Below are 25,850 nucleotides of genomic sequence, written 5' to 3' on the forward strand. Positions count from 1 at the left end.
AGATCGAAGGAGCACTTGAAATCTCTCTCGCACACCTCCTCCTCCTCCTTCCCAGGAGAGACAGACAGACGACCTGCAGATCCTCTCTTCCCCCTGCAGCAGCCCAGGCCAGGGGATCCATCAGCAGCATGAGGCCAGCGCTCAAGCTCCAAGAGTCAAGTAAGTTGTGTGTTTTTTTTTTTAAACAAAGCGAAATCCGTGCGCGCCATTGCCATGTGCTGCGGAGCAGCTCACGTGGCTTTTGTTTGAACATAACTTTTCCTCGCCTTCCCCCCAGCGAGATCCAGGGAACGATTTAAGCTCTGGAGGGTGAGGGGGGGAGAGCAAGATCGGGAGGGGTCGATGGCAGACCTTGCTTTCTCTTCCCTGTAGGTAGCAAAAAGCCCTGGGAAACTTGCAGAGCAACAACTTCAGGGGGGGGGGGGGGGGGGACTACTTAAAATCACTCAAGTATGGCAAAAAAAGGGAGAGAGGCGAGCAGGCTGGGCCAAAGTTTTTGTGTGATCGCAACAAGAGAAGTGAACGTACAAAAACTTTCATGCATCCCTCCCCCCCCCTCCCTAAAAAAAAAATCCTCCTTCCTCCAAAACGGATTTCTGGGCAAACAAAAAGTAACGGGAGGAAGCGCCCTCCTCAGCACGGCACCTTCTGTCTCCCTTTCAAAGCAAACAAATGAAAAGTTGTGCGTTCTTTTTTGTTGTGTGTGTGTGTATCTTGCCGAGGCTTGCAGTGAAGTGACAGCTGGGGAGGGTGAAGAAGCGCTGGGGGGAGCAGCAAGAGCAGCAGCCCGCGCAAGTTCCTGTTTCTTTTTGGGAAACAAAGAAAACTCTGTCCAGGCATCTGTCACTGAGAGAGACGGAGGCAGAGAAACTTCGGCCTCTGCACGTTTGCAGCCAACTTGGAGTTTGTGCGCGCGCCACCCCCTCCTCCTCGCCCTTTGTTGCCGGGCGCAGCGGATACAAAGTAACTATTTGAGCCCCTCATGGAAAGGGACGACAGGACTTTGCTGGGTGAGACAATGAACGTTTAATTTTCGTGGAGGGGGGGGGAGGGAGTGGGTCTTGGTGCGGGGGGCATGGGAAAAGTTTAAAGGGAGACGGTTTGGGAGGGGAGCGTTCGGATATTCGCTGGGGGGGGGGGGGGCGTCTCGCGCAGCTTCCCCTCCCCCTTTCTCTTTTGTCGTATAAAAAGAACTTTTTGTGTTTTTTGCAGGACAGTCGTTTACAGGTTTCGACCTCCCCCTCCCCCCCTTTAATAAAATAAGGGCTTTCTTGGGGGGGGGGGGGGGATTCGTGCTTGGGGCACTTTTGAAAAGTAACAGCACTTTGTATCTGTTAGCAGAGAAGGCCTTGGTCCCCCCCCCCCCAACCACCAACCCAGAGGGGGGAGGGGAGGCCTTTGCCGAGAAGTTGCTCGTTGTGTGTGCGGAGATGTCCTAATTATTTGAAACCTCTGCTAAGTTTTCGTTTCAAACATCCGTTAAAGAGAACTAAGCGCACAAAAAAAAAAAATCAATGCATATTTTTTTTAAAATCGCACTATTGTGTTCGGGGAAGAGGAAAGTAATCGTTTAAGAATGCTGTAAATTTAAAATAAAAGTTCTAAACATAAAAGCAAACTTGATAGAGGCCCCCTGAAACTCCTGGATGTTATTGGCTTAATTGAAACAAACTTTTTTTTTTTTGGGGGGGGGGGGGGGGGGGAGCGGGCTGCCATTTTCACTCACAGTAGCCCAAGGGTTGGTTGTGGTCTCTTGATGCAGGAGGAGGGGAGGCAGCTCAGCCCCTGGTACAGGCTGGATCCACACTCGGAAACGGAATTTCCCCCGGCCTTGGCCTCCCCCTTGATTGTTGGGGGAGGAGGAAGATCCCATTTGTTTTGGGAGAGCAAATGCAATTCCCCCCCCCCCCCCCCCCGGTTCTACAGGGAGCTTAATCCTTAGTCTTGCTTTTTTTGTCGGCTGGCATGGATTCAGCTGGTTTTTTTTGGAGCTGAGAGACCATTGGTTCTTTTTCTAGAATTTGAACTTTTTTTTTTTAATCCACTTGTCAAAGTTTACACGTGTGATATAAAACAATTTTTCCTTTTCTTGTATATATTGCAAAGTGAACCAGACGTTCCATGTTAAGATGTGTTCAATTTAAAATTGTAATTTGGAATTCTTAAAGTATCTTCAGAAATGTAGGACACGATTTATCAAAAGGTGCTATTGGCTTGCAGGCGCCAACGGACAGCCGTAAATCTAGTTTCTCAGTTTTTTTTTTTGGTGTTGTTTTTTTTTTTAGTCAATGTAGCTGATGATTTTGACAGTTAAGGGCATGGATAAATCTGTTTTAAAAATTTACTCTCATTAATTTGTTTTGGCTAACGTCAACTTCGGTTATAAATATTGTTTTCCTCTCAAAACATATGGAAATGTTTTATATAGTTTGGGATCACCTACGTATTTTTTTTAGCAAAACCTTAACCAGGCTTCCGGAGGAAATAATGGATTAAAATAACGTATGGAATGAAGCGAATGATTTATGAGCCTGAATGGTTTGTTTACACTGTCAACAACAAAAAATTGTTTGTTATGGAAATGGTACAAAGTGTGATTTTATTCTTGGAGAGTACTATGCATTGCATCAGCTGAGGAAAACAGACTGAAATTTGCAGTGCTGGGTTCAAGCTGAAAATGTGATCACCAATTAAATGCAGACAAATTGCCAAAGCCCCTGTAATCCAGGACACTTTTTCACCTGTGGTATTTGCATGACCTGCAACATTTTTGGGAGACTGGCATTCACTACTACTACTACTTGACATTTCTAGAGCGCTACTAGGGTTACGCAGCGCTGTACAGTTTAAAAGAAAGGACAGTCCCTGCTCAAAGGAGCTTACAATCTAAAGGACGAAATGTCAAATTGGGGCAGTCAAGATTTCCTGAATAAAGGAATGATGGTTAGGTGCCGAAGGCGACATTGGAGAGGTGGGCTTTGAGCAAGGATTTGAAGATGGGCAGGGAGGGGCCCTTGTATGGCCACATCTTTTTAATGCAATACATCAATGATAGTTATAAGGACCATTATGAATGGTAGATGTATGGGGAAAGTAGCCCATCCTTTCTCAGGTATGCATTTGCCAACTGTTCAGAGTTCTGTTTGGCTCTTTAAACTGTCCATCTACATAAACACTTAAACATGCATAGATGTGCCAAGTCATGTCAGATGTTTGGAGGGGAGTAAGAGGGATTTCCTTTTATTATTCCTGCCCATCTTCAAATCCTTGCTCAAAGCCCACCTCTTCAATGTCGCCTTCGGCGCCTAACCACTACACCTCTATTCAGGAAATCTTGACTGCCTCAACTTGACGTTTTGTCCTTTAGATTGTAAGCTCCTTCGAGCAGGGACCGGCCTTCTTTGTTAATTTGTACAGGGCTGCGTAACCCTAGTAGCGCTCTAGAAATGTTTAGTAGTAGTAGTAGTATGTACCCTGGTGCTCTTTCTCCATAGAGGCATCTAGTCTGCTGATTTATAGAACTGGGTTGTTGTGTGTAGTAGGCCATGGCCTGGGTGTTTTTCACTCATTTTGGAATTAAGGACCTTACATGGAAATAACTAATAGAAAATATTTTTTTCACTCAATGAATAGTGCTGCTCCTTGTGATCTTGGGCAAGTCACTTAGAACCCTCCATTGCCTCAGGTACAAACTTAGATTGTGAGCCCTCCTGGGACAGAGAAATATCCAGAGTACCTGAATGTAACTCACCTTGAGCTACTACTGAAAAAGGTGTGAGCAAAATATAAATAAATAAATACATAGTTAAGCTCTGGAACCCGATGCCAGAGGATGTAGTAACTGCGGTTAGTGTATCTGGGTTTAAAAAAAGGGTTAGACAAGTTCCTGGAGGAAAAGTCCGTAGTCTACTATTGAGACAGACATGGGGAAGCCACTGCTTGCCCTGGGATTGGTAGCATGGAATGTTGCCACTATTTGGGTTTCTGACAGGTACGTGTGATCTAGATTGGCCGCTGTTGGAAACAGGATTTTGGGCTAGGTGATGCCATTGGCATGAAGAGGTATTCTATAAAGGGCACTTAAGGAGCTCCCTCTACAGGATGGCGCTGGAATCTGCACCCAGCTTTGGATGTGAGGATTTACGCAACTGAAACCAGGTGCAAATTAAGCGCAGATCCACCTGTAACAGTGCATGCACTTTAAAAAAAAAAAAAAAATCAAATAACTTTTATTATGTTTTCTTTTGATAACTCACAACAGCATGACGGCAACCGGCAATGAGATGGTTAAAAATGTTGTACTGAAATAACCACAAAATGTTTTAATACTTAGTCAAAAGGCAATAGTACCATCCTGAAAAGAAAAACCGAAAGAAAATCCTCATTGAAAAGGAACTATGTATATTAAAACAATTTCTCGATAAATATAAAATGTCTCCAACATTTGACAGTATTAAGAAACAGAAGTACATCAAAACTATAACCATAACATGCAAAGAGAAAAGTAGAAGGGAGATGTATGTTTATAATGTAATGGAAATTAGCAGAGAAATTATCATATCTATATGTTAAACCTAGTGGACTTACCGCCCAGGAATGCCAAAAGATCGGCCCGCAAATTCCTCAACCTGAACTTCCCCAGCTGTAAAGGAATGAAATACAAACGGGTTTATGCTACTACCTTTGCGTACAAAAGCACACAGTCTTGGAACGCACTACCCATGGCCCTAAAAACCATGACCAATCTAACCAGCTTTTGCAAAGCTTTGAAAACCTATCTCTTCAACAGAGCCTACAAAAGTCACCCTCAATGAAACAAATCATTCCTTAAACCACCCGAGTACACCAAAACACCTCTCGCAGGACCTTACCTAACACCTTCTACCCAAATTCCTCTTTCACCTCAGCTTATGATCGATCCACTGTTCTCTTAAATCATGTAATGACGTTCTCATTTCCATACTCTGTAAGCCACATTGAGCCTGCAAAAAGGTTGGAAAATGTGGGGTACAAATACAATAAATAAATAAATAGAGCAACTGTCAAATAAGCAAATCAAATAAATAGCAAATCCTGGAATGAAATAAATATAATAGAGATGTATAGATAAACCTATGGTTAAAAAGAGGAATTGTAGCAAATGGGTCCATATGGTTTATTTCATGGGCTTTTCCATATAGGCTACATGTGTTTTTAAAGGAACGCCCCCATTTCAGATCCACGTGGAAACACTTAGGGCCAGATGCACTAAACCTAATGAGCCCACAACTTGCGTTTTAAACTGGTTCCAGCCAGTTTAAAATGCAAGTAGTTTACCGGGGGCATGCACTAAGGGCATTTTCCCTGCCACGGTAGCAGGCAACGAAAACGGAATGCAAATTATTCAAACGCTATTATAATGAGCTGCACTACCGTTTTTCCGATTCCCTTACCGTAGGAACCCTAACGGGAGGTCTGCACCTCTCGTTAGGGCTCCTGTGAGGGAATCGGAAAGGAAAAGGGCCCCCCAAAAAAGGTAAAAAAGAAAAAAAAAAAAGCAGGGAGCGCATGTGAGGGGCGTCCTTTATGGAAGTACTCTCCCTGTGCTTGTGAGAGACGTCTTTTTTTTTTTTTTTCGCCGTTTTTCGCTCAGCCGTTTTTTCCCCCCTTCTCTTTTGTCTTCGCCGCACCACTTACCCCTCCACAGCAAAATTTTTCTATTTTCCTGGTTGCCGGAGAATCAGGATGTCCCTTTCGATTATGCACCTCTTCCTGGTCTCTTCAGCCAATCAGAGCGCGTTTCGCTGACAACAGCCAGCTAAATCCGCTTTGATTGGCTGAAGAGACCAGGAAGAGGTGCATAATCGAAAGGGAGGTCCTGATTCTCCGACTGGCAACCGAGGAAAATAGTGAATGCAACGGAGCTACAATGAGTAGCTCATTTGCATTCCCGTTCCCTACCGATTCGCTATGGAATCGGTAGGGAACGGGAATTACCGACGACTTTGCATCTGGCTCTTAGGCGCTTTCTTATAACTGGATTGTGCAAATTTAGTTCCGTGCAGATCTGCCGGTTTTGGCGCCTTGCTTCCGTTATGATTTTCCATGTTGAAATAGCACGTAAAGTTAGGTGCTGCATGCAGAATTCCCTAGTTTACGTCAGCACCGTCCTCTGGACACACCCACCCAGCCAGTCAGGTTTTCAGGATACCCACAGTGAATATGCATGAGCTAAACTGTAAAGTAGCAAATTATCTCATGCATATTACTGTCAATATCCTGCAAAGCTGACTGGCCCGGGTTGTGCCCTTGAGGGGGAGTGGGTTGAGAATCCCTTGTCTATAGCCTGCTTAATACATCCTGGTCCAGAGGTTGGTTGTAAAGGGGCTCAACGTTTTCTGTGTTCTGATTTTATTTCAGTGGAGAGATTTTCCACTGTTTTTCAGTCCTCTGCTGGAAACATACCTAGTCAGTCAGGGTTTAGGATGTCCACAGTGGATTAGGCCTTGGACCCTGCTTAGGGGAGTGCAGTGCTTGTCCTGTAGGGTTGGTACCTCTTAACTCCTTGCCTACCTGACTCATTTTTCTTACCTTGACACTCATGCTACTCCAGTTTTCGGTTCTTGTTGTGTAGACTAGTTTCTTTCCTGTCCAAATATTGTAGTTGTTTTTTTTTTTCTAAATGTACTTAACATAGTAACATAGTAGATGACGGCAGAAAAAGATCTGCACGGTCCATCCAGTCTGCCCAAGAAGATAAATTCATATGTGCTACTTTTTTATTTGTACTGTCCTCTTCAGTGCACAGACCGTATAAGTCTGGCCAGCCCTATCCCCGCCTCCCAACCACCAGCTCTGGCACAGACCCTATAAGTCTGCCCAGCACTATCCCCGCCTCCCAACTACCAGTCCCGCCTTCCACCACCAGCTCTGGCACAGACTGTATAAGTCTGCCCAGCACTATCCCTGCTGCCCAACCACCAGCCCCGGCACAGACCATATAAGTCTGCCCAGCACTATCCCCGCCTCCCAACCACCAGGCCCTCCTCCCACCACCAGCTCTGGCACAGACCGTATAAGTCTGCCCAGCACTAGCCCCGCCTCCCAACCACCAGCTCTGCCACCCATTTACTTTGTAAATGTTTTAGCCGGTGCAGCTCCTTGGTCTGCTAGTCAGTGAAGGCCGAATAGCAATTATTAATAATGAAATAAAAGAAATGAGGGACTTGCAGTAGGTCTCCAATTTATGTCATGCATATTAATTGGGTAATCCTTAAAACCGGGCCTGCTAGGGGGAGGGGAGGGAAAGGGTTGAGAAGCATGGCTCTAGTTTGGGGGCAGATGCTTAAATCTACTGCCAGCGTTAACATGGGTTAGGGCTGGGTTTGCGGTCGTTATTGTGCAGCAAATGCTCATATGGTCACAGCATGGGTTTTTTTTTACCTATTACCGCAGACTGTATTAAAATGCATGTTAAGGCAGTCATTACCCACCCTGTAACCATGCTTTAAAAAAAAAAGGTCTGGGGCAGTGGGTTGGTTAAGAGGAGCAGGTGTCAGCACCACTCCTTTTCTCCCCCCCAACCCAGCTACCCTGGCTCAGACTGCTTTCTGCTTCCTTCCTTCTCCCCCTCCCCCCCCCCTTCGATAATAAATGAAAAAAACATTCCTGGGTGGGCTAATGGCCCTCAGACCCCCCCCTCCTGTTCACTTGCACAAATCCAGGTAGTTCAGTCATTTTCTGTCCCTGGTAGTTTAGTGCCCACCCCATCACCCGACTGACCCCCCCCCCCCCCCCGTACCTGGAAGGATTCAGGAGCAATGCCCACTGGCTTCTGCCTCTGGTCGCTGTCATCTGCAAAATGGTGGTGATTCACCCTGCACTGGTCAGGACCTGTTTACCTTCCAGGTATGGGGTTGGGTAGCCTTGGGGTCAGGATGGGGGAGGGGGAGAAGACATGCCACTTTGCAGCATGTGTTTTTGGTGGGTTTTTTTTTTTCCTTTTAATTAACTTCCCTGTCGGTGCCTGAACCAATCACCTCTCAGTCACTGACAGGAAAGTTGACATTTCCTGGTAAGTTGCGGATTATTGCTGTGATTTTAAAACTGCAGTAATTTGCGTGCTTATTAGCCGCGGCATGCTCAAACAGTGTTTTCACTCTATAAGTTCACAGTAGAGTGAGGACCGTACTGGGAACCGTTAAATATCGGTTTCCTCAGAGCTGTTTTTTTTTTTTTTTTTTTAAACCATTTTTCAGACTGATCCAAATGCCACAGACTCCCACTCGTGTAAACTTCAAAAGGTTTTAGCCCTTAGCTGTCGTTGTTTTCTAGTGTAAAGCCATCCACAAGGGACGACACAAGTTTCGATTTAAGATTTTTGAGCCAAAGACTGAGCATCGGTGGATTTAAGCCGTGAGATTCCGTGGCCCTGAGTAAGCAGATGGAACACTTGGGTAACCTGGATGTTCCTTGATAGGGTGAATAACTGGGAATTAATAGCCATGAAGGTGCATCCTTTAGTAAACAAACAGGAATCTCCACAGCAACCTTTCAGTGAAATTTCTACTTGCTGAAAACACTCTCTTTTTAAATTTTATTCATAGAATTGTAGCAGCAGTTCTGTAAGTACGGTGGGGCGGGGGGGGGGGGGGGGGAAGTAGTTGCCCAATGAACCAGACGTAATAGGGACATTCTATATATGGCACTTAAAATCGGTTCCGACTAAGCATATTCTGTAGAGTTAGGTGCAGTATATAGAATACACTTAAGTTGGCATTCTAGCGCCTTAAACTATATGTGCATCTATTTACACCAGTCGAAAACGTGGCGTAAATCCCCCAGTGCGTACATTTAGGTGCACTTGGCCATGTTCTATAACTTTGCGAGTAAATTTCGGAACACCCATTTCCCCGCCCCTTTTGTCTGTGTGTTACTCACTCTGCTGCTCCCCAGTATCTCTCCACACTCGTCCTTCCCGTGCACTCCGCTCCATGGATAAATCCTTCTTATCTGTTCCCTTCTCCACTGCTGCCAACTCCAGACTTCGCGCCTTTTGTCTCGTTGCACCCTACGCCTGGAATAAACTTCCTGAGCCCCTACGTCTTGCCCCATCCTTGGCCACCTTTAAATCTAGACTGAAAGCCCACCTCTTTAACATTGCTTTTGACTCGTAACCACTCGCCTCCACCTACCCTCCTCTCTTCCTTCCCATTCACATTAATTGATTTGATTACTTTATTTTTGTCTATTAGATTGTAAGCTCTTTGAGCAGCGACTGTCTTCTATGTTTGTGCAGTGCTGCGTACGCCTTGTAGCGCTATAGAAATGCTAAATAGTAGTAGTGTTAGAAGTTAGGCGCACTGTATTAACAGAGTTGCGTGTGTAAATTCTAATTAGTGCTCATTTATTATTTAGATTTTGCTCACACCTTTTTCAGTAGTAGCTCAAGGTGAGTTACATTTAGGTACGCTGGATATTTCTCTGTCCCAGGAGGGCTCACAATCTAAGTTTGTACCTGAGGCAATGGGAGGGTTAAGTGACTTGCCCAAGATCACAAGGAGCAGCAGTGGGATTTGAACCGGCCACCTCTGGATTACAAGATCTGTGCTCTAACCACTAGGCCAGTCCTCCACTTGTTATTCTTTAGGGTTCTACATGGAATGTTGCTACTGTTTGAGATTCTGCATGGAATCTTGTCACTCTTTAGGATTCCAGAATCTTGATATTCTTTGGGGTTCTACATAGAATGTTGCTATTCTTTGAGATTCTGAATGGAATCTTTATTTATTTATTTAGATTTTGCTCACACCTTTTTCAGTAGTAGCTCAAGGTGAGTTCCATTCAGGTACTCTGGATATTTCTCTGTCCCAGGAGGGCTCACAATCTAAGTTTGTACCTGAGACAATGGAGGGTTAAGTGACTTGTCCAAGATCACAAGGAGCAGTGGCGGGATTTGAACCGGCCACCTCTGGATTGCAAGACCGGTGCTCTAACCACTAGGCCAGTCCTCCACTCATCCTTGCTTGTTAAGACCTGTTATCAAGGCTGATTAGGGCACATTGTCATAGAATATCCTCAATAAGAGGGAACAATTTTCAAAGCTGTTTCCCAATAGACTTAAGCAGAGAAAGGCTGTTTAAAAACTGGCCTTCCTATATGCCCATAAACTTGTGTTCTTACTTGTTTCAAACGCATGTGACTGTTTTCAGGGAGCCCCTTCATGGAGCAGAAATTAGGACTAAAATCAGCAGCCTAGTTTGTTGCCCTTATAATGGGCTGTTTTTATTTATTTATTTTTTTTTTACATATTCTCCATTTTTGCTGGGTTAATTTAGCTAAGGATTCATGCCAGGGTGTGTGGGATAGACCACGATGACTGAGGGCTCTTGGACTGCCCCAGTTCATTCAGGGCCATTTCAGCACTAGTAACGGAGAAAAACACCAGAATGGCACCAATTATAGAGAGATCGGTTCCAAGCAATTGGTGGACAGAGAGAATATTCTCAAATATCAAGAAATACAGTCAGAAGTAAGAACAAGTGGAGAAAAGATACAGAAATATTTCCCATTGTATTGGGTGCCGCCATAGGCCTGATTACAAGGAATTTTGGGGCTTACCTTGGAGTGGACCAATGTAAAAAGCCTCAGGGCTGTACTAAAAACTACCATGGCCCCTGGTACAAAACAAGTACCTAAATATATGTCAACCACTTTGAATTGTAGGTGCAATCAATAGAAATCAAACAAAATAAAACATGGAAAAGAAAATAAGATGATACCTTTTTTATTGGACATAACTTAATACATTTCTTGATTAGCTTTCGAAGGTTGCCCTTCTTCCTCAGATCGGAAATAAGCAAATGTGTTAACTGACAGTGTATATAAGTGAAAACATTCAAGCATTACTATGACAGTCTGACAGGGTGGGAGGATGGGGGTGGGTAGGAGGTATGCATGGGGACATCAAAGCATATCATTGATATTCTAACAGGATAGGTGTGGATAGGTGAGAGGAGGGTGATCAACAGAGAAATACAGCTTTATGGTTTATAATGGGCTAGGAACCCCAGATCCTTGTTAAGTCCTTTCTGTTGGGTGTTAAAATATTCAATCATTCTGACTTCAAAAGTCTTGCGTTCTCGTATGGTTTTAAATGTAGGTACAAAAACCTCAGAAAGGCAGTATATCAAGTCCCCTTCCCAAACTACTTTCTTGTTAAAATTAAGGTAATAATCCACAGCTCATTGCTGTCACCCTTACTGTAGATGCCTCAGCAATGATTGGTTCAGGCACAGACAGAAAGGGTGACATGAAAATAAAAACCATATTAGTTCCAAGCTGCTGGCATCTGCATCGGCCCCTGTTCCGAAGACTTGACCTTGCTTTCCCTGACAACAAATGCTACTACTACTTATCATTTCTATAGCGCTACAAGGCATACGCAGCGCTGTACACCATACACAAAAGACAGTCCCTGCTCAAAGATAAAAATTAAACCCTGGAGTGTAGGGGCACCCACCAGACCACGACCCCCCCTACCCCCCCTTCATGTGCCTCCCTTGACTCAACATACACCTTTCTTCCCTTTATTGCACGCTGACCCCCAGGATGCAGTGTGCCAATATTTTTAAAGATGGTGGTGCCAGAGACAGGATTGAGCGGACATCGCTCCTTTCTCAGAAGGTACAATGGGGAAGGGGTTGGGTATGTATAGGGGGAGGGGAGGGTTCCAAGACTTTTGAAGTGCAGGTAGGGGGGTTGGGCTATTGTGTTAGGAAGGGGGGAGGCCCATGCAAAAAGGGTATCTGGTGGTCAGGTTGGGATGACAGCCATTCCTCTCAGCCAACCCTTCTGTGATGCTCTGGATACAGCAAAACATTTTCTGTGTTAGCAGTTCAGTCAAAACCACCTTAAAAAAAAAAAAGAAATTGTGTGCTGTGTTGTCGGGGTTTCCATGTGAGTTTAACACCTGTGCTGATACCCTTTTTGTATTGTTAACCCGCGGTTAAACTGTTAAATCCATGGAAACCACACATGAATTTTTCTACACCAGGCCCCCTTGAAAGACTTCTTACAGGCTTCACCTTACAAACTTCAGAAGGAAACGTTCTTTGGCCCAATGCAAGTACTATGAGAGGGGCCTCGGGATCTCCGCCAGCCAAGGTATTTCCTGTTGAGGCAGCAATGGGGGAGGGTGGCAGTGATCGGGTGGGGGGGGGGGGGGCTGTAGCAGAAGCTTAGCCGAGATTGGGTGGCAGAGCCGATGGGGGGAGGCGGGGCTAGTTCTGGGCAGACTTCTACGGTCTGTGCCCTGAAAATGGCAGATACAAATCAAGGTCAGGTATACACAAAAAGTAGCACTTATGAGTTTATCTTGTTGGATGGACCATGCAGGTCTTTTTCTGTCGTCATCTACTATGTTACTATGAAGAGACTGAGATTGCAGCCCCCATAACCAAACTTAGGAGTGGGAGGTCCATTGAGAAAAACTAATTCATTTGAACACATGCTGCCTCCCCCCCCCCCCCCCCCACTTCCTAAAGTGGTACCCCAGAGGAGTGGTGAGCGGAGCAGGGGTTCTGTAGACACACCCAGCCAGTCAGGTTTTTAGGATACCCACAATGAATGTGTGTAGAGGAGAGATTTACATACGTGGAGATGGTGCACACAAATTTTATCTTATGCATATTGATTGTGGATATATATATTTATTTATTTTATTGCATTTGTATCCCACATTTTCCCACCTCTTTGCAGGCTCAATGTGGCTTACAATACATCATGAATAGTGAGAATAATTATGAAGTAGACATTTGGTATTACAGAAGGGTCTTGGGCAACATGATAATGGTAGAACATGAAGTAATTTAACAATAAATGTAATTTAACAATAAAATATAAATGAAGTGTTTTCAAATGAGTGCATAATAGACCCGGACAAGTGCTTAGAAAGTCAAAAAAGGTAAAAAAAAAAACACACTGGTGTGGTGGACTAAATAGGTCCTGGATGAGGGCTTTCAGGATTAAACCAGTGTGGGATCCAGTGTTTCAGAATGATTAAGGGTACGAAACGATACGAAGGACCGACCCCGCCCTGGGCACTGTAAGGGAGTTTTTCAGAATATTGGGGGGATGCTGTTCCATTGAGCTGCTGGTACCTACGGTCAGCAGTATAATCAGAAACCTTGCCTTAACACCCAGGCTTCCTAGATTTTATCCCGGTAACCCCAAAGCCAACCTGAGCTCACCGGGACAGGTTGTGGAGGTCTGTCTTACTCCTAGTGTGAGTCTGATACAATGTTTCTGGGGAAATGACCATCTGAAATCGGCTGCTTGAGAGAGAAATACGTTTATGCTGAGTGGAGGAGTGGTTAGGGTGGTGGACTTTGGTCCTGGGGAACTGAGGAACTGAGTTCAATTCCCACTTCAGGCACAGGCAGCTCCTTGTGACTCTGGGCAAGTCACTTAACCCTCCATTGCCCCATGTAAGACGCATTGAGCCTGCCATGAGTGGGAAAGCGCAGGGTACAAATGTAACAAAAATAAAAAATAAATAAATAAATGAACCACTTTGAATTTAGTTGCAAAAACCTCAGAAAGGCTGTATATTAAGTCCCATTTCCCTTTCCCTATTCGAGATTGTACATGGAATGTTGCAGTTGCTACTATTGGAGATTCTAAATGGAATGTTGCTATTCCACTAGCAACATTCCATGTAGAAGGCTGCGCAGGCTTCTGTTTCTGTGAGGCTGACGTCCTGCACGTACGTGCAGGACGTCAGACTCACAGAAGCCTGCTCGGCCACATTGGTAATCTGCAAGGGCCGACTTCTACATGGAATGTTGCTAGTGGAATAGCAACATTCCACGTAGAATCTCAAATAGTAGCAACAGTGGAGGAGTAGCCTAGTGGTTAGGATGGTGGACTTTGGTCCTGGGGAACTGAGGAACTGAGTTTGATTCCCGGCACAGGCAGCTCCTTGTGACTCTGGGCAAGTCACTTAACCCTCCATTGCCCCATGTAAGCCGCATTGAGCAGGGTACAAATGTAACAAAAATAAAATAGATACTATTGGAGATTCTACATGGAATGTTGCTATTCCACTAGCAACACTCCATGTAGAAGGCTGTGCAGGCTTCTGTTTCTGTGAGTCTGACGTCCTGCACGTCAGACTCGCAGAAGCCTACGCGGCCACATTGGTGATCTGCAAGGGCCGACTTCTACATGGAATGTTGCTAGTGGAATAACAACATTCCATGTAGAATCTCAAATAGTAGCAACAGTGGAGGAGTGGCCTAGTGGTTAGGGTGGTGGACTTTGGTCCTGAGGAACTGAGTTCAATTCCCACTTAAGGCACAGGCAGCTCCTTGTGACTCTGGGCAAGTCACTTAACCCTCCATTGCCCCAGGTAAGCCGCATTGAGCCTGCCACGAGTGGGAAAGCGCAGGGTACAAATGTAACAAAATAAAAGAGATACTATTGCAGATTCTACATGGAATGTCGCTATTCCACTAGCAACATTCCATGTAGAAGCCTGCGCGGCCACATTGGTGATCTGCAAGGGCCGACTTCTACATGGAATGTTGCTAGTGGAATAACAACATTCCATGTAGAATCTCAAATAGTAGCAACAGTGGAGGAGTGGCCTAGTGGTTAGGGTGGTGGACTTTGGTCCTGAGGAACTGAGTTCAATTCCCACTTCAGGCACAGGCAGCTCCTTGTGACTCTGGGCAAGTCACTTAACCCTCCATTGCCCCATGTAAGCCGCATTGAGCCTGCCATGAGTGGGAAAGCGCAGGGTAGAAATGGGGGCAAAGAAGCCGAGATCCTGAATGCATTGATTCTTAATTAGGTGATGCTGAGACTTTTTGATATTCTTGGCAACTCCAGACCTACCTCATACATTGACCTATAATTACTCTTCTCTAATAGAGACTAGTCTGAGGATAGCAAAAAAAAAATGCAGGTCAGTTTCAGGGAAATTCTAAAGGAGAGAGGTGTGGTAGCCGTGTTAGTCCACTTTTAAAGGTAATCAATAGAAATAAAACATGGAAAAGAAATTAAGATGGTATCTTTTTTATTGGACATAATTTAATACATTTCTTGATTAGCTTTCGAAGGTTGCCCTTCTTGGTCAGATTGGAAATAAGCAAGTGTTGGTAGATGACAGTATATATGTAAGTGAAACATCAAAGCATTTCAGTGACAGTCTAACAGGATGGGGGTGGATAGGTGAGAGACAGGAAGAGTCTGGGTGGATGAGGGCAGTGGCGTAGGAAGGGGGTGGCGGTGGGGTGGTCCGCCCCAGGTGCACGCTGCCTTGCTGGTTCCCTGCTTTTTCTGCCCCGGGACAGGTTACTTCCTGTTCCGGGGCAGGGAAGCAGCAGAGCCAACGCAGCTCCCAGTGACGTGCACTGGGGGGGGCGGATCGGCCCTCCCGTCTGCCCCCCACTGCAAGGTAAGGGTGCGTTTCGTGGGGGGGAGGGTGCGTTTTAAGGGGGGGTGCGCCGTGCCCGTGCTGCACCCGTGGGGGGGGGTGGGGGTGTGCAGCGGCGACCCGCCCCGGGTGTCAGGCACCCTCGCTAGGGCACTGGATGAGGGACAGGGAGATATGCGTGGAGATAGGAAGGTGACAAAGCAGTACAATTTTATGGTTTATAATGGGTAGAAAACCCAGATCTTAAGTCCTGTCTGGTGGGTGTCAAAATATTTAATCATTCTGACTTCAAAGATCTTACGTTCCTGTATTGTTTTAAAGTTCCCTTTCAGGATTCCTACCATGAAATCACTGGTACAGTGTTCTGGTTTTGTAAAGTGCTGCCCCACAGGTGTGACATCTTTATTAGTACTGGTATTTTTCATATGGTGTCTATGTAAATTAAATCTCTTCTTTAGCATCTGACTGGTTTCTCCAATGTAGCAGCCTTCCTTGCATTTTTTACACTGAATGATATATACCACATTGGAAGATGAGCACGTGAAAGATTCCTTTATGTTGAATATTTTTCCTTTGTGAATGACTGTGGGGTCCTGTGAAATGTTGTGGCATAGTTTGCAGCTGGATATATTGCAAGGGTGTGTGCCGTTCTTTTTGAGTCTGTGTTGGGAGCTTACTTCTAAGCAGACTGGAAATTTAAAGCAGAGGAAATTTAAAAAAAAAACAACCCCAAAATCTCTTTTTAAGCACATTTGATGCATCCGTTCTTCGGTTAAATTATTTTGTATTACCATACAGAACAGCATTATTACTCTATATATGTTTCATGTAGACCAGGTGAAAGATTTAGTTTGGTATCACATATACCACTCCAAATTGATTTCCAGATAGGGGGAGTTTTGTGCCCCAGAGATATGTTTTAAAATTGTCCTTACCATAAGAAGTTTGTTCAAAATGGAAACTTACAATATCTGTCTTTTGTTTGTTTGTTTTCTCCTCCCAGCATTTGGCCAGGAAAAGCCTGCAGACTTCTCCACCATGTCGGACAGTGACCTGGGGGAAGAAGAGAGCTCCTTCACGCTCGACCTGCCCCAGTCTAATAAGAGGAAGAGGAGAGGAAACCTACCCAAGGAGTCTGTCAAAACCCTGCGGGACTGGTTATACGAGCACAGATTCAACGCATATCCCTCCGAGCAGGAGAAACTTAGCCTTTCCGGGCAGACAAGTCTGTCTGTGCTGCAGGTGGGTACTTTTGAATTACGTATTGAATTGTTTATTGCCTTTTTAAAGAAATTCACTCAGGGGGGTCTAGGCAATTGACAATTACAGCAGTAAAAATATTCACATCACAGTACATTATGGCACAATGCACCATTTGCAATATCAACACAAAACACATTAAAACGTCTTAATAGCTTAGAGTGTAAGGGGCGGTGGAACATAGAAAGAGATTTTAGTCAGCCTTATTTCTATCTTAAGAAAAATAGCTCACAGAGTCGGAGAAGCTGCTGGAAAATAATTTCAGGTAGAGGAGGAATGGATAAGCAAAGTCCCTGCCACAGTATGGGGCTCATTTTCAAAGCACTTAGACTTACATAGGTTACGCCTCTAAGGCTTCGATCAATTGTTCTGAAACAGCACCCTAAAAATGGCACCGGAGCAGCACGGGGAATTAACTCTCCGATGAGCATAATAACACGCAAATTTAGGTGCGTTATTAGCATCGGTCATTGGAGGAAAGTGCGGGAGGATTGTGCTGCTCGGGCATAATCCTCCCGCATGTGTTTGGAGGTCCCCAAAGGCAAGGCCCAAGTGGTCTAGTTACCCCGTAAGCCGCCCCCCCCCCCGATAGCGACACGGGAGGTTGGACTCCCCCCCCCCCCCCCCAAACATGAGGGCAAGGGGGACTGGAGGTCCGGTGGATGTCTAGGCCCCTTAACCCCCCCCCCCCAACGACACAAAAAGTAACTCCCTGGTGGCCCAGTAGGCTACACCCCCCCCCCCCCCCCCCCGGTGCATTGTAGTAGTGATGGAGGAGGGAGTAGCGCCACCTCCAAAATGGCAGCGCCCTGCCCAGTGCATCCTGGGATGCGGTTGGCGGGGCTTCCCTACCATATAAGGGAGTGCCGCTAAAACACATTAAATTAAAGTGTACTTTTATAGAATTTTGGTGCCGAATTTAGGCATGATATATAGAATGTAGTCCATAATATAGTTCTGGACCCACTTAGCTAGTTACTGGCATTGAACATCTGCAGTGCCTGGATAACATCTGGGTCCACCCCACTAACCGGATAGTTGGGCTGTAAGGGGAAGTGGAACAGAACAGGGGAGGTTTGGTTCCAGCAAAGTTCCCTCCGGCCCAAGCCGAGAATAAGTTTGAAGAATTTGGATTGAAAAGAACAAGAAAGCTACTAAGTTCGATCTCCTGATGATGCCCAGTGCGAAACATAGTTCTGTGTAGAGATCGGCAGAGTGATTTGAATTATATAAGCACGCACTGAGGATCATTTCTGTCTCAGCTCTGCCTCTGGTCCCGCCCTCATTTCCTGTTTCCGGAAGGGCGGGACCATTTAATTTTTAAATTACAGCCGGCACGCAGGAAGGCGAGGGGCTGCCGGAGGACAGGTCGTGCTTGCACTCGGAGGGGAGAGAGAGGGAGGGAGGCGCGGGGGCGTGGAACTTGGAGGAGAGGGGGGGGCTGCAACTTGAAGGGGAGGGGGGCCTGGAACTCAGGGGAAGAGAGGGGGGCGATTCTCTACTCACCTCCAGTGTTCTGTGGCTGGCTGGTGCTGGCTTCCCTTCCCTCTCACTGATCCGCCCTCTGACATCATCGCCAGGGCGGACCAATGGGAAGTGTGTTACGAACCCTGGCATCCAGACGGAGGTGCAAATTATTATTATTATTGTTTACGAGGAAAAAAGGCCCGTTTCTGACAGAAATGAACGGGCACTAGTAAGGTTTTCCTTGGAGTGTGTGTGTTTTACAGAGTGTGTGTGAGAGTGAGTGTGTGATACAGAAAGAGTGAATGTGTGAGTGTGTGTGACAGAGAGAGTGAGACTGTGTGCGAGAGTGTGTGTGTGTGAGAATGAGAGTGTGTGCCAGGGGCCCCCTCGCTCCCAGTCTCAGGGTCCACCCCCCCCCCCCTGCAAGGTCCAGTGTCTGCTCTCCCTCCCTCCCACCCACCCAGTTCCAGGGTCGTTTCCCCCCCTCTCCCCCAGTTTTATGGTCCTCCCTCCATCCCAGTATCTGGGTCCGCCTGGCCCCCCTCCACGTTCCAGGATCCGCCCCCCCTCCATGTTCCAGTGTCCACTGTCGCACCCACCCACCCTGTTCCAGGGTCGTTTCCCCCCTCCCCCTCCCTCCCAGTTTCTGTGTCCGTCTGGCCCCCGTCCAAGTTAGTTCCAACGTTGTTGCCCCCCCTCTCTCCCTGTTCCAGGGTAGTTGCCCCCTCTCTTTCCCTCCCCTCCAGCCACCCACCTGCAAAGTGGTGAAGCTGACTCCGTGGCTGAAGTGAAGGTTTTTTTTTTCCCTTCATGTTCGTTGCTCTGTCACCATCTGTCGGCCCCGCCCTCGTGCCTCTGATAGGTCCGCCGCCCTCGACGTCAAAACGTGATGACGTCGAGGGCGGCAGACCTATCAGAGGCGCAAAGGCAGGGCCGACAGAGATGGTGACAGAGCGACGATCCTAACGAACCCCTTCGCTTGAAGCCACAGAGTCAGCTTCAGAACGTTGAAGGTGCCTTTTATTATAGTAGAGATTATTATTTAGGATGTGTATCTTGGCTTGGATTTTTAATTCCTAACTCTGTTTTTTTGTTTTTTAATCTTGCATTTTACTTCTTGTTTTGGAAGGCATATATTCCACTATTATTACATGCTTTATGTTATTGGGAAGGGGGGGGGGGGGTAGAGCGAGGGTTAAGCTGCCTTCCCCAAACCCTGCATGGAGATCTAAGGATCATCTCAGCAGGTCCTTGATTTACTTAAAATGGCGGAAAGGTGGGGAAAATGTATTTTAAAAACTAGGAATGAAATAACTGCTGGGTCCATTGTGAGTTTTTTTTTTTTTCTCTTAATGCTTTAAAATAGCAACTGGATTTTCTCAACAGTGTAAATTGCAGTTTGTCAGTGCTGTTAAATTAAGAAAGCCTAAAGTTGTATAAAGTGCCAGTCAGGCATGGACTGTAGCCTGAAAACGTTCTTCTGTTCCCACCTCTTGGACAAAGTATAACATATTTGCTTCACAATTCAGGCACCCTTTTAAAACATGCTGATTTTTCTTTCTCATCCCTGCAGAAGGCAAAACCTGAATTTTGGTTTTTACCCAGTGTCTTTTGATGATTCTGTTTTATAAACTCTTATTTTCTGAGGCCCTCATGATCCAAAGCCCCGCACTGTTCCGAACAGCGCTCTAAAAATAGCGCTGGAACAGCGCAGGGCTTTTCTGCATAGATGATCAAAGATAATGCATGCAAATCTAAGCAGCGCAATTATCTTTGATTATCATGTAGAAGTGCGGGCGAATTGTGCCTGAGCATGCGCTCAGCACAATCCTCCCGCACTTGTTTGACAGGTCTGGGCTGTCAAAAGCCCAAACCTGTCAAACAGCCTGCCCCGAGGCCCGAACAACGGAGGGCTGGAGGTCAGGTGTGTCTCCAGCTCCCCCCCAAACCCCCAGAAAACGTTGTGGCCGCCGGCGGCCAAACTTTCTCCCACCCTCTCACCCAGTGACGGTGGACCTCCGATTCCCCCCCCCCCCCCCCAACGATCCTACCCCCTCCATATTCAGGGAGGGCTGGAGATCCGGTGGGTCTCCAGCCCCCCCCCCCAAACCCCCAGAAATTGTGGTGGCCGCCTCTGGCCAAACGCTCTTAAGCCCACCCCAACTCCCCCCCCCCCCCCCCCAGCGTTCTCCTTTCAATCCCTGGTGGTCCGTGGTGACGATTCCCCTCCCTGCCCCCCTACCTTTTGTTGGAGGAGGGATGGATGCTGCCTCCCTCCTCTTCCAGTCGACGCCGCCGCAAAATGGCGGCGCCCAGCCCCGCCCATTGCATCATGAGATGTGGTGGGCGGGGCTACAGACCATGCTTTGCATGCTGGACATGGCTCGCCATTCCTCCCCAATGATCCGCAAAGTCTAACGCCAGCTCGGAGCTGGTGTTGATTTTGCCGCGGCCAGCGACCCAATCTTTGGCGCGCTGGACGCTGATCATTGGGGATGAATGCGTTAAGCGCTGATTAGCATGCATTTGCATGCTACTTGCGCTAAGAGCTCTCGAGTGCGTTGTTTCAGGCGCTGGGGGGCTCTGATCATGGGTCGGCAGCAAACTCTGGCGCTAGTATGGCATTAACAGTCTCCAGCGCCGGAGTTTGCTTTTGATCACGAGGGCCTGAGTACATACATGCCTTGTAAGTTTCATCACAATGCATTAATGATTTAAACAGTATTAATATAGGGATGGAAAACAAACCCCAGTTTTTTCCTTTCAGCTCATTGAAAAAGAGAGTTGTTTTTTTTTTTTTTACTTTGGCTGTGCTTCTTTTTAAGAGGAGCAGGAAGGCATGACTCCTGCTGGGAAGTAATTCTTCCCCCCCTTCCCCCAGGAGTGTAAAGAAGTAACTCCATAGAAAACACTTGAAGGTGTCAATTAGCAGCAGATTGTAGGCAAATTCCCCCATTTCCATGTGACATCCTGCAGCACAGCCAGGCCTGAACAATTCCTACCCCTTTGCATACCAAAGGCCAGGTCAGTAACCAGAGTTGTCTGTGTTTCTCTGTCATTGTCTAAACTCTCTGAAACAAAGCTAGTTCTTGGGGGTTTTTTAATTTAGCATTTTTTGCCTAGAGAGGTGTGGTAGCCCTGTTAGTCAACTTTTAAAGGTAATCAATAGAAATAAAATAAAACATGGAAAAGAAAATAAGATCATACCTTTTTTTATTGGACATAACTTACATTTCTTGATTAGCTTTCGAAGGTTGCCCTTCTTCCTCAGATCAGAAATAAGCAAATGTTGGTAGATGACAGTATATGTAAGTGAAACATCAAAGCATTCCAGTGACAGTCTAACAGAATGGGGGTGGATAGGTGAGAGACAGGAAGAGTCGGGTGGATGAGGGACAGGGAGATATGCATGGAGACAGGAGGGGGCCAAAGCAGTACATTTTTAAGGTTTATAATGGGTAGAAAATCCATATCTTTAAGTCCTATCTGGTCGGTGTCAAAATATTTAATCATTCTGACTTCAAAGGTCTTACCTTCCTGTATTGTTTTAAAGTTCCCTTTCAGGATTCTTACCATGCAATCACTGGTACAGTGTTCTGGTTTTGTAAAGTGCTGCCCCACAGACGTGACATCTTTATTGGTACTGGCATTTTTCATATGGTGTCTATGTAAATTAAATCTCTTCTTTAGCATCTGACTTGTTTCTCCAACGTAGCAGCCTTCGTTGCATTTTTTACACTGAATGATATATACCACATTGGAAGATGAGCACGTGAAAGTGGTTTACTTGTCACGCGGCCATTTAAAAAAAAAATCCTTTTACCCTCTGCGGTAAAAGGCCTCGGCACTCGTCAAATACCTGTGCTGAGACCAGCGCAGGACCCCTTTTGCTGCAGCTCGGTAAAAGGACTCCTGTATTCTCTGCTGGCACCTCCTTGTTTTTCATCTTTCTACCCGGATGTATTGGCTGAGCAACCCTAGGACTCTTGCCAGCTTCAAGGGCCAGACGAATGTCTCCGTGGAGACCAACGCTGGGCAAGGGTTAGTCCTTTAGTGACCGCTGCCTTCCCTTGCTGTCCAGGCTTGAGTGCATGAACAGCTATAAGTTGCTGAAGGCCTCCTGATTGTGAGATCTAACTTCATGCAGCAACCGGAGTCACGGGGCAAGGCAAAGATTTTACAGTCTTTTAATCTTGTTCCTGCTTGTATATTTAAAGCCGTTCCTCGATGGGGCAATGGGGCAGACGAAGCAATGGCATACAAATTGCTGATTCCCTTCTCTTGATTTCTCACCCTGACTGTTCTTGATGAGGAAAGAAATCACTGCCCAGAGCAGCAGCACCTTTATAGACTTAACAGATTAATTGAGTGGAGGAGTGGCCTAGTGGTTAGGGTGGTGGACTTTGGTCCTGAAGAACTGAGTTTGGTTCCCACTTCAGGCACAGGCAGCTCCTTGTGACTCTGGGCAAGTCACTTAACCCTCCATTGCCCCATGTAAGCCGCATTGAGCCTGCCATGAGTGGGAAAGCGCAGGGTACAAATGTAACAAAAATAAAATAGATACTATTGGAGATTCTACATGGAATGTTGCTACTATTGGAGATTCTACATGGAATGTTGCTATTCCACTAGCAACATTCCATGTAGAAGGCTGCGCAGGCTTCTGTTTCTGTGAGTCTGACTCACAGAAGCCTGCGCGGCCACATTGGTGATCTGCAAGGGCCGACTTCTACATGGAATGTTGCTAGTGGAATAGCAACATTCCATGTAGAATCTCCAGTAGTAGCAACATTCCATGTAGAATCTCCAATAGTATCTATTTTATTTTTGTTACATTTGTACCCTGCGCTTTCCCACTCATGGCAGGCTCAATGCGGCTTACATATTATATACAGGTACTTATTTGTACCTGGGACAATGGAGGGTTAAGTGACTTGCCCAGAGTCACAAGGAGCTGCCTGTGCCTGAAGTGATACGGTGTATTTATCTGTTATGATCCACATTGATGCTTTGCAAGTAAAGGAATAATCTAATAAATTAAGGGACAGTAATCTGCCAGTGGGGGTAAGCAGCATTTTTAAAACGCATTTGACCACGGTTGGAATGTAGCCGTCTGGGTAAAACACTTGTTTTGCTAAAGATGTCAGTAGTGGGCAAGGTGAAATATGACAACGGGGGGAGGAGAGGGAGAAAATGGGGGGGAAAAACTGATGATGGAATGGATGTTTTCTATCTTTCCTTAAATATAGCTTGCAGTTTACATTGTTGTTAATGTTCTGGTTATGTTTGATATATTGAACCATCAATTTGACCTGGATAATCTGTGCCAGGTCCTATCCGGGAACCAGCACTGATTATACTGGCTGTGGGGTGGCCACTGGGGGTTACTTGGGAACCACTGATTTTCAGAGGCGGTACCTGGTTAACATGGGACAGCCCTTTCGCTCTTTTGGTTATCAAGATATGGAAGCTGAATATTGATTGTGCCTGGATAACTCCTGGCTGTACTGCTGGATTGCCACGGCACATAACCGGGGAGCGCCCGAGGCAGACCAACGATATCTAGCTGCACTGTCCAATGGTGTCCCTCTAAATATCCTTAGGGGGGGGGACCTGCTAGCTAGTCAGGTACTATTTTGTCTTTAATTTGGCTATAGGTGTGTCAGAGGCTGACCAGCTTTGGATTCGGCACCGAAACTGGCCCAAAAAAACAGGTTTTGGCCAAAAATTGCCAGTGCGTTTTCAGCTGAAACCAAAACTCTTCCCACCCAGGCCTACCTGAAGAAACCCTGGTGGCCTCTTCAGGGTCTGGAACGAATCCCACTCGTTCCTGCCTGATTCCACTGCTCAGTAGAAGTGTCTGCCGGGAATTCCCGCGGCAGTCTCAGCAGCCGTTTCTACCGGCCATGTGCAGGAGTGAGCGGGGGATGCTCCTGTGCCCACTACCCACCAATGACTAGGAGGGGGTCATTTCTGAGGGGGTGGGCTTGGGATGGGGGGAGGGGCACAGTTTTTTGTTTTTTTTAAACCAATACTGAGTGGTCAGTTTCGGTTGCAGAGTCTGTATTGGCAGAAACAGAAGATCCTGGTTTTGGTCGAGCTCTGCTGTGTGTAGCAATTTAGCCAAAAATAACTATCCCAACTGCTGCTGTTTACAACCCATTGAGCTATATGAGATCTGGTCAGTACACAGGAAAGTCTGCTTCTAGGGCTTTTTAGGACTTTTTTTTTGATGGTGAGAGGAGGCTGGACTGACAATTAAATAAGTAACTTGTCTTTTCTTTCAGATTTGCAACTGGTTCATCAATGCAAGGAGACGACTCCTTCCAGATATGCTGCGGAAGGACGGCAAGGATCCCAACCAGTTTACCATCTCACGAAGAGGAGGCAAGACTTCCGAGGTAGCCCTGCCACGAGGGGGAACCCAAGGGGCTGGTCTACTGGTGGTACCACCCGTTGCAACAGTAGATACCGGTACTGCTACTACTACGTCTACCGCCGCCACCACCACAAATGTACTGTCCATGGGAGTCTGCCCACAGGCCATCTGTCACCCCGGAGTCCAGCACTTCACTGGCAACCTAACCGTGATTGGCAACCACAGTACAGACCTGGGCGAGAAGCTAAGCAATCAACAGCGGGGTCTAGTGGATCATCCCAAAGCACACATCCCGCCCGGAAGCACAACATCTTCCCTGCTGGCCAGAACAGAGGCAGGCAGCCCTACCACAGGACTATTCAACACGCCTCCCCCGACACCACCCGAGCTTTTTGGCCAGGACTTCAGCAGCTTCCAGCTGCTAGTTGAAGTGGCATTACAGAAAGCCGCAGAGCTGGAATCGCAACGCCAGAATGAGCAGCTGCCCCTGTCATTGCACAGAGAGATGCCAGTGGGCAGCAGGAATCCCAATTAACCTGTTTCCACGGTTTCGCTGTTAATTTTTAAAATATTTGTTCCATGAGATTTATTGCCTTTTTTTTTTTTTGTCTTACTATTTCCTGGACGTCACTGTTTGCATAGGCAATAGCATTTGGGGTGGATCAGGGAAGGACACCCTGTCCCCTAATGAGATATGCTTTGATATGCATCTCCTACCTTTCCCCCTCTTTGCCGGAGGAGTGTATCAGAAGTGGGCAATATTTTAGGACCAAGAACATCTGAATCGCTTCCGAGTAGACTGTATCCTAAAGCTGCCTCCTGTTTCCCAGGATTTCTGTCTATTCTATTTAAAAAGAAATGGTCACTAGTTTTTTGGGTTTTTTTGATAGGGAAGACACGACTCCCTCACTGTTATAAATAGGTAGAATGCATTATATTTCTGCCAAGGGATGGCTAAAGGAAGCTGACTGTTTCTTTACAAACTTGAGGACAAAAGTTACCTTTCTGAGGTGGGAACAGGCAGATGATAATTCGCAATGGGTAAGCTTCCAAAAATATGATCACTACAGAGCAGAGGAACATTTCTGTCTGAATCCTTTTCATCTCCCCCCCCCCCCCCCCCCCCCCCCCCCCCGAGTTGTCTTCTGTGTTTTCTACTTCATTCTCCTGTGATTTAAAGAAGTTGGTTTGAGATAAGATGCTGCAGTGACTGGATCTGTTTTGCACTGGCAAGATAACCTTCCCTCTTGCTGTCCATTTTGGAGATCACATCACAGAAAAAAAAAAAAAAACTAAGGAAAAATGTGTTTCATGGAGCCACTTTTG

General features: G+C 46.3%; 1 protein-coding gene across 2 annotated transcripts; it reads left to right on the forward strand.

Annotated features, from left to right (window-relative positions):
• Positions 1 to 25,801, forward strand: TGIF2 (TGFB induced factor homeobox 2). 2 transcript variants are annotated; one of them, XM_030212888.1, is made up of 3 exons: positions 1 to 159; positions 16,422 to 16,660; positions 24,433 to 25,801. In XM_030212888.1, the coding sequence occupies exons 1-3, from the start codon at positions 129 to 131 to the stop codon at positions 25,057 to 25,059; spliced, it is 897 nt and encodes a 298-aa protein (XP_030068748.1). In that variant the 5' UTR covers positions 1 to 128; the 3' UTR covers positions 25,060 to 25,801. The 2 variants fall into 2 exon arrangements, with proteins under 2 accessions (XP_030068748.1, XP_030068749.1); XM_030212889.1 differs by lacking the exon at positions 1 to 159 and adding an exon at positions 930 to 1,010.
• Positions 25,802 to 25,850: the final 49 nt, after the last annotated feature.

Source organism: Microcaecilia unicolor, chromosome 8 (genome assembly GCF_901765095.1).
Source record: "Microcaecilia unicolor chromosome 8, aMicUni1.1, whole genome shotgun sequence".
Classification (NCBI taxonomy): Eukaryota; Metazoa; Chordata; class Amphibia; order Gymnophiona; family Siphonopidae; genus Microcaecilia; species Microcaecilia unicolor.